General features: G+C 42.1%; 1 protein-coding gene across 2 annotated transcripts; it reads left to right on the forward strand.

Annotated features, from left to right (window-relative positions):
- Window positions 1-11,458: 11,458 nt before the first annotated feature.
- On the forward strand, window positions 11,459-20,115 carry LOC111842319 (eukaryotic translation initiation factor 4E type 3-like). Of its 2 annotated transcripts, none has more exons than XM_023808818.2 (7): window positions 11,459-11,882; window positions 13,861-13,933; window positions 14,397-14,491; window positions 14,677-14,737; window positions 14,826-14,892; window positions 15,367-15,522; window positions 16,835-20,115. In XM_023808818.2, the coding sequence occupies exons 1-7, from the start codon at window positions 11,707-11,709 to the stop codon at window positions 16,879-16,881; spliced, it is 675 nt and encodes a 224-aa protein (XP_023664586.1). In that variant the 5' UTR covers window positions 11,459-11,706; the 3' UTR covers window positions 16,882-20,115. The 2 variants fall into 2 exon arrangements, with proteins under 2 accessions (XP_023664586.1, XP_023664587.1); XM_023808819.2 differs by lacking the exon at window positions 11,459-11,882 and adding an exon at window positions 11,890-12,224.
- The last annotated feature ends 282 nt before the right edge of the window (window positions 20,116-20,397 follow it).

The following is a 20,397-nucleotide window of genomic DNA, read 5'->3' on the forward strand; positions in this document are numbered from 1 at the left end:
AACTTATTACTCAGAAGTAATAGTCCAATTTGGATGTAATCTGGTACACATGCAGACCAGTGATGGGTATGTAAATGATTCGATTTGGAGCTGGCAAGTCTAGTTACCAGACACAGAGGATACATCATAGACGCATTAGACAGCATTACCAGCACTTCACGGAATTTGATAGGGGTCGCATTGTGGGTTCGCATGAGGCTGGGTGGTCATATCGTGCAATTGTCTGCATGTGGGGCATGCAGATGTCACAGTCACCCCATGTTGGAACCAATGGACACGTGAGGGCACCCACACATGTCGTGAAGGTTCCGGTCACCCAAGACAGACCACACCAAGGGAGGATCTTCGTATTGTGCGCCAAGCATTACAGAACCCGATGACATCTGTATTAACACCCTGTGTCATCTCACAATGACTGGCATCAGCTGGACTACGGGTTCACCGTCCCCTGCGTAGGTTGCCGTTAACACCAGCGCAGAGACGGCTGTGTTTGGAGTGGTGCTGTAACCGGGAGGCATGGACTGATGACGAATGACGTTGTACCATGTTCAGCGATGAATCTCGGTTCTACATGAACATGGATGGCCATTGTGTGCACGTATGGTGGCGCTGAGGGGAGAGGACCAATCCTGCCAATGTTGTGGAGAGACTCCTAACATCAAGGTGTGGGGAGCCATAGGGTATGACTTCAGGTCATCTCTGGTAGTGACTCAGGAGACCCTGACGGCACAGCGCTACGTCAGTGACATCCTGCGTCCGCATGTCTTACCCCTTCTGAGACAGGGCCCTGGTACAGTCTTTCAACAAGACAGCACTCGTCCACACACAGCAGGTGTGTCTATGGACTGCCTGCGTCATGTTGAGGTCCTCCCGTGGCCAGCCAGGTCCCCCGATCTTTCCTCAATCGAACGTTTGGGATCAGCATGGACGTCACCTCAGACCCAGAGCCAATCTGCAGGATCTCGAGGGCCAGTTACAACAGCTGTGGGCCGACTTGCCACAGGAGAGGATACAGTGGCTGTACGACTCCCTTCCTCACCGTATCATCACATGTATCCAGGCCCGGGGGGGGGTATGGTGCCACACCCTACTGACATGGGACCAGCAGTGTGCCCATGCTACTTATAATCATTGCAATACAGTCACATGACCTTTCACCAGATTCATTTCATTTCCACCACTCCATCTGCGTGCTTAACTTTTGTTGTCACTGAGTGTACATAGTAAATGCATAGTGTAGCACTGGTAATGCCCATCAAGCAGCGTAAATAGTGTAAAGAGCGTAAATAGCTCTGTGCGTTTATTATGCATTATGTTGTTGTTGTGCTGTATGTTAATGTCATGTGTAGTGTTAATGTCAATTATTATAAATAGGTAAATAGTGGCTGTGGTAGGCAGTGTGTGTTGTAAGAGAACTGGCACATATCAGTAAAGCCCGTTTTTGTACCCTTCCCAATCACCATACCTGGTACTGGCATCACAATATATTGTTAGTACCTAATTAATTGTGATCTGAAACTGATTACATACAGACAACATTTTTTGCATTTCATAGTTGCCCTAAACATCAATGCAAATTAGTCAATTAATGACATCATATAATGTCAGGTAAACACATTGCATTGTGGGGCTTAGTTGCCATCTTTTCTGAGTTTATCACATAACAAGCTGTCTATGTGTGACCTTAGTGAAAAATATTCTCGTAACTAAAGCCTTATCACTATAAAACACAAAACACCACACAAATGTCAGATGGACATCCCATTTCGAAATAGCAACCTAGCATATAATCAGCTTTTATCTCCTTTCAACACAGCAGTCTTGCCTTTCTTATATTTTCCATTTAAATAAATCACAAAAAAAATGTGTAAGATAAATCTATGGATATTTCCCCATTAAACTTCTATTAAAAATTTCCAAAACTAATAAAAGAATAAAAGATTTTTTTTTTCCCCAGAACTGGACATCTGGACATTTAATATGCTTCTTTATCTAGCTGCAAAGAAGTAAAGGATCAAAAACAGGTCAGATTCCAGTATGCAGTATGCAGTATGCACTCTCTGCCTCTGTCCCTTCCTCCACTCATGTGAAATACCCTGTTTCCGTCTGTGGTTCTGTTACTGTTCTACCTCAACAGCTACTCCATTTGGTCTCTTCCTCACTGTCCTTCTGCAGCTTCCTGTCAGTTTGCTCTGTTTGTGTGCAGGTTTTCTGCCACCTGTGTCAGAATGATTGCACTGATATGGTGGCAGGCAGTATGCCGGTTAAGAACATATTTGAAACCCAACAAGATTTGGAGTGCATCTGTGGAAATTTTTGTCCATTTATCTAGAAGAACATTTGTGAGGTCAGGCACTGATGTTGGATGCAACGGCCTGGCTCACAATCTCCGCTCTAGTTCATCCCAAACATTTTTGATGTGGTTGTGAGTTTTTCCACTCCACACTCATCCAACCATGTCTTTATGGATCTTGCTTTGTGCTCTGGGACACAGTCATGCTAGAACAGAAAAGGGCCTTCTGTAAATGTCTAGGTATGCTGAAGCATTAAGAGTTCCTCTTGCTGGAACTAAGGGGCCTAGACCAACCCTTGAAAAAACATCCCCATACCATTATCCCTCCCCCACCAAACTTTACAGTTGGCACAATGCAGTCAGGCAGGTAACATTCCTCTGGCATCTGCCAAACCCAGACTTGTCCATCAGACTGCCAGACAGAGAAGCATGATTCATCACTCCCCACACATTTCCACATCTCCATAGTCCAGTAGCGGCATGCTTTATGCCACTCCATCTGACACTTGGCATTTCGCTTGGTGATGTGAGACTTGCATGCAGCTGCTTAGCCGTGGAAGCCCATTCCATGAAGCACCCAGTACATGATTTTTGTGCTGGGGTTAATGCCAGAGGAAGGTTGGAACTCTGCAGTTATCGAGTCAACAGAGCTTTGGCAATTTTTACACACTATGCACCTCAGTACTTGGCTCTCTGCTGTTACCTCACACTGTCTGCCACTGGTTGTTTCTTTTGTTCCTAAACATTTCCACTTTGTAATAATACCACTTACAGTTCACCGTGGAAAATCATGAACTGACTTCTTGCAAGGTGTCATCCTATGACAGTATCACATAAATGTTCGTAAACCTGATTGCATGGCTAGGTGCTTGATTTTATACACTTGTGGCTATGGGTCTGAAAGAAACACCTAAATTCAATAATTGAGGTGCGCCTCAATAATGTTTTCTGCATATTTTCTCCATGTAAAGTATATACACAAATGATGAGCCAATGACAATTAGCCAAACACTAGGGACTAGGTGTAACAAGATGTATGTGAGGGTCATAATGATTAAATACTTAGGACTCAAAAACTAGAATGGGATGGGCAGCAACACCTGCTGGCCAAAAAGGGAAATGACAGATAGGACAGGGCAGGGAATGAAGGCCAATTCACACTTTTCCACGTGCAATTTCAGTGTTCACGGTGAGGTGATGTAAATTTCATCAAGGTTTGCACCGCACAGCTGTGGACTGTGCATGTCAATAGCATGGGTGCAAAATAATTGACTAGGTGTTTACTATAGGTGGCAGTGACTTCTACAGAGCAGAGGTCAACCAAGACAGAGTAGAAGAAAAATTGTTGCAGGAGGTGCCGAGGTATCCGCAAATCTAATTTTTACATTTTTCCTGGCCAGATCATTTATTTGGGGCCAGTGTGTGGCTTGGTGGGCTAAGCCTCTGTAATCGTGATCACAAGGTCACCAGTTCAAGTCTAGCCAGGGCATGTCTGTGGGTCACTGAGCACTGCCTGGGTGCATTGTGGGGGAAGTATGAAATGAATTTCCACATAGAGATCAATAAAAAGTGTCAATTATTATACCACCGTATATGGTATTTTCAAAAGCAACACCATTATGGCTATCGCAAAACATGGGAAAGAGTTATAAATTCAATCTGCCACCCTGCACAGGTCAAAGTGGAGAATTGATTCATTGATGGACTTTGGCTTTGACCACAGTCTATACCTTGCTTTTAGCAAGCAAGCCCACTCTTTCTTTTCCTATAATGTCAGCACGCCTGGGGGGGGCCAGCCAGTTGACCTTGGACCCCCACAGGTTTTTTTTTCCTCCCTGCTTGGGAGTTTTTGGTTCTTCTCCACCCTTGTCATCTGGCTTTATTACTTTCATTTTTTTTTTGTCTTCCCATTTCCATTTTGAATTATTCTGCATTAGTGATGCAGGAATATATCACAACACACCCATGTAAAGTACCTTGGGGTGACTCTGTTGTGAGACATGCTATATAAAAACTAAAAACTAAACAGAATTTTGAAAACTCAGCAAAAAAATGTTTTGGGGGCGGCTGTCCTGAATTTTTTCATATGGATTTCAGATTTGAAAATGCCATGGTATGCCATGTTACCTTAACACCTCATAAACCTATGCTACAACTTTCAAACTGTTCAGAAAAAGTTCTTGTTTTACTACATTGGTTGTATTTGTACATCGGCCCTCTGATGGTCTGGTGGAATATCACTGCTGTGCACATGTGCCGACCACAACCATCTGCATCCACTGACAAATGGAGTATGAACACGCTGTCCGCAGCCCGAAAGCGCACGTGAAAAAGTGAATTATGAACTAGCCTTGATCCGGACAGCTTATATTAATTTTGCACCTTTTGAAGATGAGACATATATTTTTTATATTTCACAACTGTTCTGGTGACTGTTTACAGTAGCAAGTCATACTTTGAGGAAAAAACATCCTCCTGTGCAAACCAAATCAAGAAAGGAAAACGACAGTCCTGTGAACCTAGAGAAATTCTTACCATATCAGGAGAGCTACTACTGTCAGATCCAGACTGTGCCATGGTCCATCCTGCCCAGTACACAAATGTTGAATATTACATAAATGTCTCATTAAGACTTTCAACTTGGTACAAGTGAAATCTGTCCCACCTGATGAAGTCTCACTAAACAGCTAACTAGACAATTGACCTTTAAGTGATAGGTGGAAGAAGTTTACACAGCTCTGAATCCCACGGTGTGATGAAAGTGAAGTTGGGGGAATCATGGATTTTGGTTTGTATTCTTACTCAAGGGTCCAAACAAGTTAAACTTAGGTTACCATACGTCTGGCTTTCCTCAGACACGTCCTCTTTTTTGAGCATCTGTCTGGGAGACCTGGCGATTTTTCAAAAATCGATGGTTTGTCTGGGTTTAGCGCTGCAACCCGTATGACCCAGTGCTGCAAGTTACAGTGAAGTACGAAGTGAAGGAAAAGGTACTAATTTTCCATATACGGCAGCCACTCAGTATCATCACACAGCATTTGAAAACTTGTGCATATGTTTACCTCAAAAATTAAATATGCACATCCCTATGTGTCACACTGCTCACGAGTAACGTCAACTTCCGGAAACTATTGGCACTTTAACACTTTATTCTTGATTTTGTGTGAACAGTGAACCACAGAGTTTGCTTGAAGTTTAACAAACTTGTGACACCAATTGCTAATGAATAATTTCAAACAATACATCCACCCATCTTCAATAACCACTTATCCAGTATACATCCAGTATAAGAAGTATGAAGCTCTTGGCTGGGGACACTCTGAATAGGATGTCAGTACATCATGATTTTGGGAGTTGACGCAGGCAAGTTGTCCCACATCACAAACTGAAGACTTGAATTCCACTACAGTTCTGCAGGTGAAGATTACATGTTCTCCCCATGTCGTGTTGATTCCCTCCCTCTGTTCAAAAACATGTATGTAAGCTACTTATTGTCTTGAAATTAGTAGCTTCCAACCTAGTTTTACAAAGTATATTTTAGTGTGAAGGTGACAGTCTGATTGTCACATTCAACTAGGAATTTATTAAAGGTCAACGCGTTGATTACGATCAACTATTTAGTGAACACTATCCTAAATGTTGTGTATGTTTTCTGGATAGACTGCCATCCTGTCAAGGTGTAGTCTGCATTGTGGCATGTGCTGCCGAGATTCTAGGCACACCATAACCAAACCCAATACTGGATCAGTCGAAGACAGATGGGCACCGTATGCTATCCATCAAAGCAGATTGTAATTACAGTAATTCGAAAGCGACATGCAAGGCTCTTTTACAGTAGAGTGAGAAAAACCAATGGACTAAAGAAAGCTTACTGAGGTGAGTAAATGACTAAATTGTTTTTTGCAACAAAATGGTAACAGTTAGGCTGAATAGGCAGAATGGTACTCGGAAAATGACTTTGTGGTCACCAAGATATGTGCATTTTTATAGACACCTGCGTAAGTTAGCAGAACAGAAGAAGCAATGCTTTCATTATAGTTCTCATTCCTGACACCTCTGGCACTGTGGTGAGTCTTTGGAAATGAAACTGAGGATGAGAAGTCATGTACACAGTCAGAGGTGAATTCTGAGAATCACAAAGATGGAAGATGTTTTGGTATTGATGTGGCTTTGATTATGATATGTTGTCTTCACACTAATGTCTCATAGAGGAATTTCTTTTATGGCGGTGTACAGAAACTACAGCAGGGCTCTTCAAATCTGGGCCTCGATTCCAAATCCAGGCCTTGTTTTCAGTTCTCCCAGGTAGTTAGTTTAATAATTGCTGATTCTGATTGATCAGAGACTTCATACCTGACTGACAGGTAAAGGAAGGCTGGAAAACCAGCAGTGCTCGGACCTCGAGGACCGTGATTTGAATAACCCTGAACTATAGGATCTCAATTCTGAAATCTGTACGCTATTCACATGCACCTATTTGTCAGCAGTTTAAGATGCGTAATCATATTTGTAACCAGTTCAAAAATACGTAATCGTATCTGGTTTTGTAAAGTATGTTTTTTTTCTTCTTACATAAGTGAGATGTGGTGATGGGGGATTGCACCAATAAGTGTGGCAACTGTTTATCCTTATCAACAGCACTGTAGTGGTCACAACCGAGAGGACAAATTTAACTCACCCATAGGGCTCCTTAACACCATTCCCTCAGCCCCATGGATTAGTGATGTTGAGTAGTAAAGGCTCCTGACTGGATGAGTAAAAGTACATTAACTGTGTAGCTAGAAGTTCTTTCACCTAACATCGGTGAAAAGAAAAATTCACCACTATGCTAGCTAAATAATTTATATCATTAGACATTTAAATATGACCAATGAATCCTGCCCCTTATATGTTTTTGGACTTTCTAGGTTATCCACATGTTAGATTTCCTCTCAGGCATGGGCTTTGGGAAACTGGTGTTTTTAAACAGCACAGGGTCCACCATCACCCTGATCCACCCGGGCGTGCTGCCAGACACCAATAGAACAACATAAGCTGGATGGGAGGCCACGGATATCCAGTGATGGGCATGTAGATGGCCATGAGGTGGAAGAGGTAGCTTGTAGACATGATGGCAGGGCATATGGTGGTGCATAAGGTCTGGCTAGTCAGCATCGCCGACCCCTGCATCATCAGACTGGATTTGCTAGTCTGCCTGGGGGCAGCCCTCTGCCTCAATGCAGATGTGGTGGTCCTCCAGTGTGACAGCAGTGACCAGCGCCAATGGAGGCGGAAGTGAGGAGGAGAAGAGAGCAGTCCGCAACTCCCGGAAGATCTCTGACAACAGCACAGCTGCAACCCCAACCTGGATTGCAGAGAATAGCAACACCGCAGTGGGGCCGTCTCTCTAGACAGTGCAGGCTGTCCAAGAGCTGTAGCAGTGCAGCAGCCAGGACCTGACAGCCACGCAGCAAGACAAGCTCAGAGCTCTATTGCGCTCGTTTCAAGACATCTTTACCGCCAGAACCGAAGAATGCTGACCCGCTTCCCTGGTGCAGCGCCACATTGATATGGGAGATGCCCTGCCCATCTGCCTGCATCTGCACAGACTGCACACTAGTGAAGCAACAATTGGCACATCTGAGAGATGGCAGCGGCGGGTGCCATCAATCTCCCCTTCGGCGGCTCCAGTGATCGTCATCACTGAGAAGCACGGGTTGTAACATTTCTGCGTCAGCTATCATTGGGTGAATGTGGTGATGAGGAAGTATTCCAATCTGCTGCCACGCATTGAAAACATGCTGGATTACATCATTTGATCGATGTGGTTCAGCTCCTTAGACCTCTGGAGTGGCTACTGGGAGGTTGATCTGACCCTGGAAACCTGCCCTAACACCATGTTCACCATTGATCAGGGGCTGTGGCACTTCTGGTCAATGCTATTTGGCCTGTGCAACACCCCAGGTATCTTTGAGAGGCTCAGGGAGTGTGTCCTGGCCCACGTCCCCCAGAAACAGTGTGCCGTCTATCTCGATGATCTGCTGGTGCACGCCGTTGACTTTGCTGAGTACTTTGGAACCTGGCAGCTGTGCTCTCAGGGATCCGGTGGGCAGAGTTGCGAGTGTTACCCTCGGAAATGCACCCTCCTCCAGGGCACTTCCTGGGCCACCTCATCAATGGGGAAGGTGTGGTTATCGACCCAGAGAAGGCGACGGCACTGTGGGGTTGGACCACCCCGTGTTTAGAGCTGCACAGCTTCCTGGGGCTGGCGTCATACTATCAACGTTATAGAAATAACTTCGCTAGCATTACGAAACTTCTGCTTTGTCTTACAGAGAAGGGAAGCAGTTCCACATGGACGGATGCCTGCATGGCGGCTTTTAACCAGCTCTGTGTGTTTCATTTTTATTCTGAACACAAAACAATAGCGAGGCTAGGTGCTGTATTTTCTCAGTTGGGACCTAAAGGGGAGTGTGTAGTTGCGTACTTCAGTCAGACACTTAGTGGACAGGAGCGTGACTGCTGCATAATCCAATAGGAGCTGCTAGCAGTGGTGTGGCATTATGATGGCTTATATTTCACCTGCATAGAAAATGATGAATATGAGGCATATAAATTAATTTCACAAATTACCTTCAGGTTTCACAAGCACCAAGGTACATAATATGTGTAGGTCTAGTCATGTTCCTCAACCACAACTTGAAAATGAGCTGTTAAATTCTGACTTTAGAGCATTTTGATAGTCTGGATGCTGCCTGCATAGAAAATAATGAATAGGAGACATATAAGCTAATTTCATAAGTTATCTACAGGTTTCACATGTGCCAAAGTGCATGATATGTGTAGATCTAGTCATGACCTTCGACCAAAAGCTTTGGAACATTAGGATGCGCTATGTTCCATCTGCATAGAAAATAATGGACATGTTGGCTTATATTATTATTTAGTGTTTCACTAGTGTTAGTGGGCCCTGTATGTGCTTGTGATTTTGTGTAAATATATCACACATTGGAATTCAGCTTCAAAGGGTTGTATGTCTTAAGAAGATAAGAGCATAAGAAATTCATAAACGAGAGGAGGCCATTCGGCCCATCAAGCTCGTTTGGGGAGAACTTAACTAATAGCTCAGAGTTGTTAAAATCTTATCTAGCTCTGATTTAAAGCAACCCAGGGTTTTAGCTTGTACTACACTAACAGGAAGACTATTCCATACTCTAACTACACACTGTCTAAAGGAGTGCTTTCTCAAATTCATTTTTAAATGCTCTCCCGCTAATTTCCACTTATGGCCACGAGTTATAGTATTTAAACTTATACTGAAGTAGCCATTTGGCTGAACAGCATCCAGACCTGTTAGAATCTTAAAGACCTGGATCATGTTCCCCCTTAGTCTCCTTTGCTCGAGGCTAAACAGATTCAGCTCAGCTAACCTCTCCTCATAAGACATTCCTGTAAGACCAGGATTCATTCTCCTAGCCCTACGTTGCACCCTTTCCAAGGCAGCAATGTCCTTTTTAAGGTATCGTGAGTAAAACTGCACACAATATTCTAGGTGGGGTCTTACCAAGGAATTGTATAATCGTAGCATCACCTCCCTTGACTTAAAGTACCTTACATTTATCTACGTTAAATTTCATCTGTCAGGTATCAGCCCAGTCGCTAATTAAATCAAGATCCCGTTGTAGCCTCTGTGCTGCTAGTTCAGTATCTACTGCACCACCTACCTTGGTGTTGTCTGAAGATTTAACCAGTTTACTGTATGTATTGGTGTCAATGTCATTCATGTAAAATAGGAACAATAGTGGTCCTAAAATTGAATCCTGCGGTACCCCACTATGAACGCAGGCCCACTGTGACATTGTGCCTCTAATAACTACTCGCTGCTTCCTGGCTGTTAACCAGTTTTCGATACAAGCTGCTACAGTTCCTAAAATCCCTGCATCTTTGAGCTTAAGCAATAGCTTTTGAGCTTAAGTAAAGGCCTTCTGGAAATCTAAGTAGATCACATTGTAGGTCTTTTTGTGATCAATTTCTCTTGTAGCTTCCTCAAAGAACTCAAGTAAATTAGTTAAACAGGATCTACCTCTCCTAAATAAATCCATGTTGGCTATCCCTCAGAATGTTATTTGAACCCAGGTAATCTACCATTTTCACTTGGATTATAGCTTCCATTACTTTTCCAGTTATGCAAGTTAAATTGTTTGGTCTATAGTTTGCTGGATTACTTCTATCCCCTGTTTTGAATATGGGCGTCATATTAGCATTCTGTAATAACAATTTGTTGTGAATGTCGTTATTCAATTTGGAACTTTTATTTTGAAACATCGCTTACTGTCAATAGAGCATGTGAATGCACAACAAGAGCTAGATTATTTCTTATTTTGACAATTTATTGGATGTAGTAATTGAATAAGCAAGGTGTATATGTAATTAAACAAACGTACTTGAATTTGTTAATGTGGGGTTTGCACATTTTTGTAATATTTTAAGAGTAAATATAGAGAAGATCTGTGAATGTCTTGCTAATATCGAACCCACTTTCCACCAGTCAGGTGCCGCTGAAAATTTCTGCTATGGTAGCAAATTCTGGCAAGGGAGCAAAAATAGCAGAACACCGGCGTTTTATGACATTGCAACGCGAGGTAAGGTAGGGTGACCAGATAATCCATGTCAGGGAGGACACTCTGAGCTAGGACAGGAATTGTAAATTACCATTTCAATTAAAAGGACCCGAATTTCCACTTGAGCACTGAGCTCTTGCTTTGTGCTGATTGGTCAGTCTCCTATAATCATGCATGTGTCACTAATGCTAATGTAAAACAGCTGGATGAGTCTTTCAGTCAACGAAACAAACCAGTCAAAGCACAAGAAGAGCTGAACTATTTAGCCGAGCACAGGAGCCTTTCAATTTGAAAGTAGTTTGTAAAACCCGAAGTAGCTCAAAGTGTCCTCCCTGACATGGATTATCTGGTCACCCTAGGTAAGGTATTTTATACCTAATTCTAAAATTGGCTGTATAGTGTATTATACGACTGGGCAATGTCACCTAGCCAATCATAATAATTTTCATCTTTGCAGTTTAAGTCAGTCCTAGACTGTCACGATCTGCTTTTTTATGATCCCTTTCGCCTTCCCGTCTCCTCATTCTTGGGCTTATTAACATTCCCATGTCAATCAGTGTGTTTAGCTGGACGTACGGGGTGATTGTTGCCGTGTGAAACCCCGACTCCTGCAGCCCAGCGCCCCGCTTCGGCGGCCGGTTTGTGCGGACGCTGACCGGCGTCGGACGCGAGGGGCGGGGGCTGATGCCGGGCTGATGACGCGGGGTACAGGGCCGTGAGTCAGCAGCTGTACGGACCGCCGCTGTAGGCGCGCAGAAGCGCCCTTCGCTTTGCCGAACGCAGACTCGGCTACCCGCTTTCCGCACGGTGAACATGGCGCTCCCCGCATCCCCGGATCTGCAGCTGAGCACAGCGGCACAGAGCGGCTCGGTCAGCGGCGGCGAGCGCGACCTGCGCCTCGAAGATAAGGAGTGGAAGGAGATAACGCGAAGGGGGGACGACGGCACCTCCCTGCCCCTGCATTCACCGTGGACCTTTTGGATTGACAGGTACGAACGAAGACCAGCAAACCGACCTCTTTTATTTTATATTTTGGCTTATAGAGAACAGCGTAACCCCACTGCCGCGTCCGACCTACAATGGCCTCCGTGTAGCTAGCTGGGGAATTAGCTAACCTGCTAGCGGTAGCTACTTGGACATGATTGTTATTTTTTGGCTGAAGTATCATCGTATCGGTTTAAATATTCATAAAGTGGCGGCCAGACTTCCGTGTTGACGCGGATGGCTTATTAGTTACAAAGCAAACGCCGCGTTATTGGCCGTTTAAACAATAGGGTGGACATGTTCAACGAAACATCACAACAAATACACGATGATCTGTATAATATCAGGTAAGCATCCATTCACGAGCCGAGTGTTTGCGTTGTGAACTGGCTCTTTAAGCATCTAGGCACTTAAAAGAGTACATGCGTTACTTATCCACAAGTTGTCATATTTATGTTGCCGGCTAAAATCATTTTTCACAATCCCCCCCTCGATCCAGCGTCATTTCTGTAAGTTTTCAAGCAATTTGAAGGTAGCGATGGTGTCAATGGGAAGTGTGGCTAAATTCTTCGACGTTTTATTCATCTCTATGCGCCTATCGCCTCATTTTATAGTTAATGGACTGTGAAAGATGAATATTTCTTATTTAGTAGTTTTGACTATTCATTATTAAGCTTTTTAATAGTGTGCTAAATATACGATCTGTGGTGTGTCGCTATATTTTATAAACCTATTTGCAGATGTTTTCATAGTAACTGTGGTTTTTATAGTAGAAGTGCTGCTCTTTTGAATATATAATTTTTTTGTCGTGGAAAATTTTTTATCTCATCTAGTAGGTAGCCAAAGTTTCATAGTAGTCTCATGATGCCAGTAAGTGTGTTTTCTTTATTGAAATCTTAGTCCTCCATAGTGTGAATTCTTCAGCTCAATAGACCTGAAGAAATGCTGGTCAGGCTTTTTCAGGTGTAGACAGTTCTGCTATGTTCTGTTGCCAAAGCCGCTGTGTTATTGTAGAGTTTGTTAAATCTTAGTGTGGTTTGCAGTGTCCCTTATTTGTAAAACTTCTCAGCCAGCTCCATGTTGTTGATTTGTACAGCTGTCATGAAGGCTAGTACTGGAACTGTACTTAGTGGAGAGACAGGTGGCGATGGGGCATCTGCTTGTTTTGGATCTGTGGATTTATACCCATATCTGGGAAGCCCCTTGTTGACAGAACTATGTTGTCTAGTTTCTGTTCTGTAACTGGCATTTCATGAAGTTGAGCAGAAGAATTATATGCAGTTTCTTCTGTATTTGTAAAATTTGTGTCCCCCCTCTATTACTGTAATAAGTTGTTTTTGGTTTGTCACATTAAAGTGTTAGGTAGGATAAATGCAAATTTAATCTATTTCTACTTGAATGATTCTGACAATTGTAGAAACTGTCTGTTGACTTGCCTGTGTAGCCCTTCATGTACAGAAGTTTCAATTCATTGTTTGTTAAATTGAATCGTGGGGAGCCAGTGTGTTGAAATATGTTATGTGCCTTGCAGGTGGTTTAATGTTTCTAAAGCTGGATTACTGATCTGTCATGGACAATAACAAACTGAAAGTGTGCTAACTCATGTTTACTGTGAGAGCAGAGTCCAGTGATGATAAACTGTTACCCAGTTCATTTAGTGACCCTGAGAGACCAAAGGGGAAATACTCAACAGTCAACATAGAGACAAAATGGCAACATCCCTGCGGTCGGCCCTGATACAGATAATCAGTGATGTTAACATAGGTGGCTGTAATACTGAGATGCTACTGAAAGACCTGATTATGTGTATCAGGTATGTTAAATTAGGGCCGCACCTAAGTTCTGCTGGTAGATCTCCAGGTGAAGGACTGAGCACCCCTACTACAGATCTTTAGAAATGACCAATCTTAAAACCCTGTAGAAAAGCAAGGTCTTTTTTGAAACTAGAAATGTCTTGTCAACTGACATTTATCTCATCTACAGGTCATTACCAGGAACGACAGCAGCGGAGTGTGAATCGAACCTCAAGAAAATCTACACTGTTCAAACCATTCAGGTGCCTTATTGATTCATCATAGCAAGGTGTCCAGGCCAGACACAACAACCGTATGACAGCGGGAGTCGTAAGACATATTATTACCCAAGACAAACTCTGTACCGCAGTCTCAAGTAACAGACCTAGGAAACCTGTTGTAAAGTCACCAGCTTCAGCCCAAGCTTTATTAACCAAGAAGTTAAACCACAAAGCGGAACGGCACCTGTATCGTTTGCTTAGGGTAGAAAGAGTCTCTTGACTGGCAGCTGTTAGCATGTAGCTAGCAGTAAAGGTCTGTCGTTCGGCTGGTTTTGATTCCCTGCTGACAACGATAACAGAAAAAAGAGATAGCAAAGCCGTCCCACACGGTTGCTGTTCTTTGTGCTTCCAAGAGAAGTGAGTATTGTATTAATAAGAACAGGAGGGACGCTGCTTTTAATCTTTTACTTGTTTTTCTGTTTTCCTCTTGGTTTCATCCATGAAGTGTTTCTGGAGTGTTTACAACAACATCCCCGTAGTGTCCGCCTTACCTCTGAGGTGCAGCTACCACTTAATGAGAGGGGAGAGGAGGCCTCTGTGGTGAGTGTCCCCCTCAGTCTCGCAGTGCTTGCGCTTTGGATCACCTCTCCTTTAAATAATGGGGCAGTTGCCGAATGCTGATTTTAGGTCCGCAAGTGGCAGATTAAGAAAGTGTGGGAAACAGTGGTTTATGGCGTTCTTTTGTAGATGGATGCTTTGGTTATTGTGCCCTGTACTGTTAACAGGGAGGATGAAAGTAATGCCAAGGGTGGAGTATGGAAGATGAAAGTACCCAAAGAAAGCACTGTAAGTAGCGTGAGTCTGACTGGTGAGTCCCTGTCTGAATGCAAATGACTCGGTTTCTTAAAAGGACTCTCTCTCTCTCTCTGGACAGTGTGCGGTTTGGAAAGAATTGCTGCTGGCTACTATTGGAGAGCAGTTTACGGATTATTGTGCTTCAGGTCAGTATTGATTACAGGCTGACCGGTGTGTTTATAGGGGAGGGCAATGCAGAATAATCTTCATACCCAGGTGTACTAGGGCTAGCCTGCAGGGAACATTCAAGCATTAGGACAATGTGACAGCTTCTGTTAAAGACGCCTTGAAACTTTTAATTTTGCATTCAAAGAGAAGTTTTTACTTTCATTAAAATAATTATACCGAAGAAACCTCCACACATTCATCTAAGCTTTCTAAAAGCAAGAACTATTATAAATAAATTCACTGAGTATCTTAGTCCTCTGCCTGCTTCTCCTTAAAATTAAGCCTTCAGTTATTTTTTTTTTCTTTAAAACCTCTTTACTAGAATTAAAAGCAGAGATTATGCAAATGCATTTCCTTTCACATGTCTTCCATTGCTTTAATAACTCTGGTTCCCCATAAAAAAGCATTAGAGATTATGCAAATGCATTTGCATGTCAATACTCCATTTTCAGAAGATGAAGTTGTTGGTGTGAGTGTCAGTGTGCGGGACCGGGAGGACGTGGTTCAGGTCTGGAACGGGAACTCTGCCTACGCCAGTGAAGCAAATATCCTTGGGAAAATTTATGAGCTCCTCCCACAAATATCTTTCAAAGCAGTATTTTATAAGCGTAAGTATTACACCACTCGTGTCTTCATTTCATTCATAACTTCTAGTGCTTTTGTGCTATGTTGTAGACAGTGACATTATGTACTCTCCAGTGATGTCCAAAGTTGATATCAAAGATCGATCCAGGTTTTTAAAATTTTTTATAGGTATCCTCTGTCATAGCTTGACCTAAAGCACAGTCTGTTCTAATTTCCCGCCCATGCGCAGTTGACATTAGTTTGTAAAGTTATGTCACATGCTACAGTTAGCTTGAGGCACCTGGCTTGAAAATACAAACTACTGAGATGTCAGCCGTGTGGAAATTCTTTAAATTGGAAACTTAATGGTGCCTGGGAGCTACCTGCAATGTTTGCAATGGCATCCTTTCGAAGGGAGGTAGCAAAAGAATGTAGTTAATACAACGAATCAAATTATGCACTTGCAGAAACCTTGTAAGGAAGGACACTGCAAAATTGCGAAGTGTAAGGCCTTTGCACACAAAGTCTGAATTTTTCATATAGGTTTTTATAATCTGTCATCCGATGATAACCGCTACAAACAGAAACCTTTCACAGTCCAATGCGTTTTAATATTCTGTAATTGCAAAAATTTCGAATATGAGACTAAATGGATTCGTCAAGCAGTGAGGATGATTTTGTGGTCCTCTAACTTATTCTGAGCAGGAAAAAAAGAGAAAATACTGGGTCCATCCGATTCCAAGTAGCCAGTATGGGCAGGGAGAATTTTACCTGCTGATACAGGAAATACAGAATTATCCTGATGGGTGTATTTCAGAACATCACTGGTTCAGTTTGATATGCTACTAACAATACTGGACCATATTAAAAAGAAGCCCATCATTTTGGTTCAGTTGAAAATTGAACTTGTTCCAAAAACTTTACAGTTGACAGATGAAAGTTTCGGATTTGGTGTGTAAACGTGATTGACACAGTGTGAGGTCATATTTATTTTTAAATGTGCAACAATTTCGGATGAAAAATATGGACTCTAAAAAGACCCTTACTCAAACGAAGAATTCAGCAATGCCAAATCTATGTGTATGTGGGACTTGAAATCAGTAGAAATAGATATTGAATGGATCCTATTGGGGAACTAGAAAAGCTGATTGGGACATCCCTATTTCACGCCTTTAATCACTCAAAGTGTGGCTCTCAGCATTCATGGTCAGTGGAGTGTGTGGGTCTCAGCTCTTTGAATCTTTGCCTTGGTTATTAAAATTTACTGAGTGTTTAGTTGTTTATGCAGCTTGAGGTCCAAGAGGTCTGAGCTGGTGAACCTCCAATCTGAGTGGGTATGTGACTTCTCCTCTCCAGCTCATGTGGAGCACCGTGCCTTTGAAGGAGGTCGACCCCGACATTGAGGTCCATTCTGGCCCTCAGCATGAGGCATTGGACAGGGAAGGAAAACAACTCCCTCACCGGAGCACTACTCTGCATCATCTGGAACCTCACCAGCCGTCTTAAATGGGCCTGTCCGCCCGCACCTCTGCCAGTAGATATCTGCGTGTTTGGCACGGATGTTAGATCCCTTTTACGGTGTATTTCTAGTCTAGGTGCTTGTGCGGCAGGCGTTGCGGGAGGACACCTGAAAATGGAACAGTGCTAGTAATCGTATACAGAGGTGTACTGTGCGTTTGCAGTGGAATGAAGTGGACCGGTGCCTGGCATGACTTGTGCTGCGACGTTGCATCCAGTCAGAGGGTGCAGGATGAATAAGCCAACTTCACATTTTGGTGCTGCTCTCTGGATGCCACACTGGAGAAAGGGAAAAAAAATGAAGAAAAAAAAAAAACAGCTGTTCTTCTCATGGCTGTGAAATGGAGATTGGATACTGTACACAAATCTGCCCCCCCTCAATGTATTTCTGTCTGTCTGTCTTATTGATGAGGAACCAGCGCTGCCTCTTTGTTTTGATATATGGCATCTGTGTTTGGTGCCAAATGATTGTTCACCTTCACAGTGGTGACTCCCATCTCTACTATTGTTGAAAAGTGTCATGAAATCTTGTTTAGAGGTTTTTTTTTCCAGTGTTGTCACTGGAAATTACTGCCACGTTTGCCACTTTTATTCTGATTTTGTTTTTACGGTAGATGTACCATGTCCTTATTCTTATTGTATCACTGATTGATTCTGGAAAGAGAACTGATGTTTCATTTTAAAAATTATTTACATCACTGTCTAATGATACTTTTTATAGCATTAGTTTTGCATTTCAGGCTTTTTTTTTTTTTTTTTAAAGGTTATTGTCTAAACAGAAAATGTCATTCATTGTAATTTCAGTCGAGTTATGCTTTTCTTTAAATTCTGGATGTAGAAATGCATGTTACACCCTGTGTCATGCTATTATTATGCATAACGTGAATTATCCGATATTCCAAAAATGAATGAGTAGATACTAGTGAAAATTGCACGAAATTGGTATTAGTTATGTATAAATGTGGTCAAAATCATGCCACGTGTTATGCAATATTTGGAGAGAGATTCATGATTTACCAAAATATGCACTTTTTCCACTGTGCCACGCTATTATGCAAACCTATGTAATTGCAACAATAGTTTTATCAAGGTGATTTCTACAGAAACACAGGATTTTTTTTTATCGTTATTTAGAACAGACAGTAAAGGTGTTGAGAAAATTCTTACATAACAATCTTCCGCATTGAAGAGCTTATTTACTCATGAGCAGTTATGATCAAAAATGAGTCTTTGCTCCACTGAATTGGTTAGATTCTGCATTTCTGAGGGTAGATCCCTTCTTGCTGATGTTGAACTAGCACCCTACAGTTCATCTTTTGAAGGAAGCTGATGTTCCGAGGAATAATTTTGTTGCTTGATAACGCTCCATAGGTTTTCAATGGGATTCAAATTGAGCAAAGATGCTGGCTGTTCCATCAGATGGGTGTTTTTGAAGCCCAGTTTCATCAAGCGCTCTTCTGTCTTCCTTGGCAGCATGTGATAGAGCATTGTCATGCATGAGTATCATTTTCCTTCTTAATGCCTCGGCGCACTGGTTTCTCAGAAATTCAATATAAGCAGCAGCAGTCAAATTTACACCTTCGGGAACTTGCCAATTACCAGTTAGTGTACTACCAATTATTCCAGTGCAAGACCTCAACCTCCTTGCTGGCATCTGTGTGAGAAGATTAGGACTGTCATATCTGACCCAGCCCTGGCTCCATCCATCAGGTCCATCAGTGAACATTACAGCTTGGATAGTTTTTGAGGCCATTCCACATACTTAACTTTCTGACTGCCCTTTCTTGGAGGTGAAAAATCTGTCTTCAACTATTAGCCATGGTGGTGGAATGTCCTACGTTTTTTTTGTTTGTCTTGATACATTGGTGGCACCAGCCTGGTCAAATGTCTTTGCATTTGGCTAAAGGCTTTTTCGTCAGCACTTGTTTAATGAGAAAGAGTTTGTCTTGTGAAACATATTTCGTTTTTTCCTTATGATCTTTTCCTAACTACATTCAGTTCTACTGTATTTATGGCACAAGTTTATAATTCGGTTACATCTGTCTTACATCCCCTAAATTTAATGTTTTAACCAATTTGCACAACTTGCTTAGTATACTTGCTTAGTAGTACTGTGGGGGGAAAAGTGCAAAGATGACAGCAACTTTTGTACTCTGGTGCAGTAATCAATGAAATTTTCACATGATGCAGCTCACTTTCATTAATGTGAATATGCGAAGGCATTATAACGAACTACAACAAAATGTTTTGCATACTAGCGTGGTACATAGTGTATAGAACAGATAGCTTGAAATTAGCAGATTTCCGGTCTGGTGTCATGTTGCTGTGCAGGGTGCTCCTCTCCTCAGCTGTCCCTATTAGTTACACTTTGATTATTGACTTATGTGAAATAAGTTTGGCATTTTTCTGAGTTTCTATTTGGCAAAGTACATTGTATCTTTTGTTCAAGGTATAAAATAGATAACCTCTGAAAACGTATATAATCTAAACTGTATTTCTTTACCAAAGAGGTGATCTTTCCCCCCAATGTTTTACATAGCATGGTAGCTCTACCAAGAACTCCACAGGTAAAACCACTGTAAACTTGTAACTGCCTAACTCTTTATTAAACTCCCAGTCTGTTTTTTCAAAATCGTAGAATATTTTTATATTAATTTCCTAAGGTTTTAAGTAGTCCAAAATTTAGAAATAAATGCAAGGTTTTAAATTTATTTCAGAAAGTTACATTTTGGGGGGTTGTCAAAGCAAACGCAGTAGGTCAGGGAAAAATGCTTTAGTGACTCAGGTCTGTCATGTGAGAACACGCCAAAAGCACACTGTCGTCATCAAGTAGTATCAGATGTGTTGAGAGGGTCAAGGTTTTCCTCATTACTGGGACATTGTTACAATAGCACACATCCTTAATGTGTTTCTCTCATGAATTTCTGTGCTGGATTCTCAGTAAAGCTCTGAGACTTCTCAATGAGTGTAGTTCTGTTAGAAAGGTGCCTTTGTGCTATCAGGGTTAAATCCTGGAGTGTGTTGGTTTTATTTCAGGATATTTAATCTATTATAATGTAAAAATAATTTTTGCCTGTAGGTTTTGGGCAAAACTTGAAAATAAAACATTGAATCAATAATGTTGTCCTGTTGGTATTGCGTTATTTTTAGTGCTTTACAAACATGTTCTTGCTTGATGATTTGCTTTCATTTTGCTTTTAAATTAGAAGCTGTAAAATTTTGAGATGATCCTGCACTTCTGATTTATGAGCTGAAGGAGACAGCACCTGGAGCGCATACTTAAATTTATAATTGTACAAATTTTTCAAGCCATTGTCCTATGCTCCAGTTTTTTGGAAGTAACTGAAGGTGAAATCGTAGCATTGAAATGCTAATTTCAAGGATGATTTAAAAAAAAAAAA

The sequence above is a fragment of the Paramormyrops kingsleyae genome, chromosome 6 (genome assembly GCF_048594095.1).
Source record: "Paramormyrops kingsleyae isolate MSU_618 chromosome 6, PKINGS_0.4, whole genome shotgun sequence".
Classification (NCBI taxonomy): Eukaryota; Metazoa; Chordata; class Actinopteri; order Osteoglossiformes; family Mormyridae; genus Paramormyrops; species Paramormyrops kingsleyae.

What these genes read in the sequence shown, in the direction of transcription:
- LOC111842319 (XM_023808818.2), top strand. Translation starts at nt 11,707, where the DNA reads ATGGCGCTCCCCGCATCCCCGGATCTGCAGCTGAGCACAGCGGCACAG. An exon ending in ACACTGTTCAAACCATTCAG is followed by an intron (nt 13,934 to 14,396) that starts GTGCCTTATTGA and finishes TCATCCATGAAG; the next exon opens with TGTTTCTGGAGTGTTTACAA. An exon ending in CAAAGCAGTATTTTATAAGC is followed by an intron (nt 15,523 to 16,834) that starts GTAAGTATTACA and finishes TCTCCTCTCCAG; the next exon opens with CTCATGTGGAGCACCGTGCC.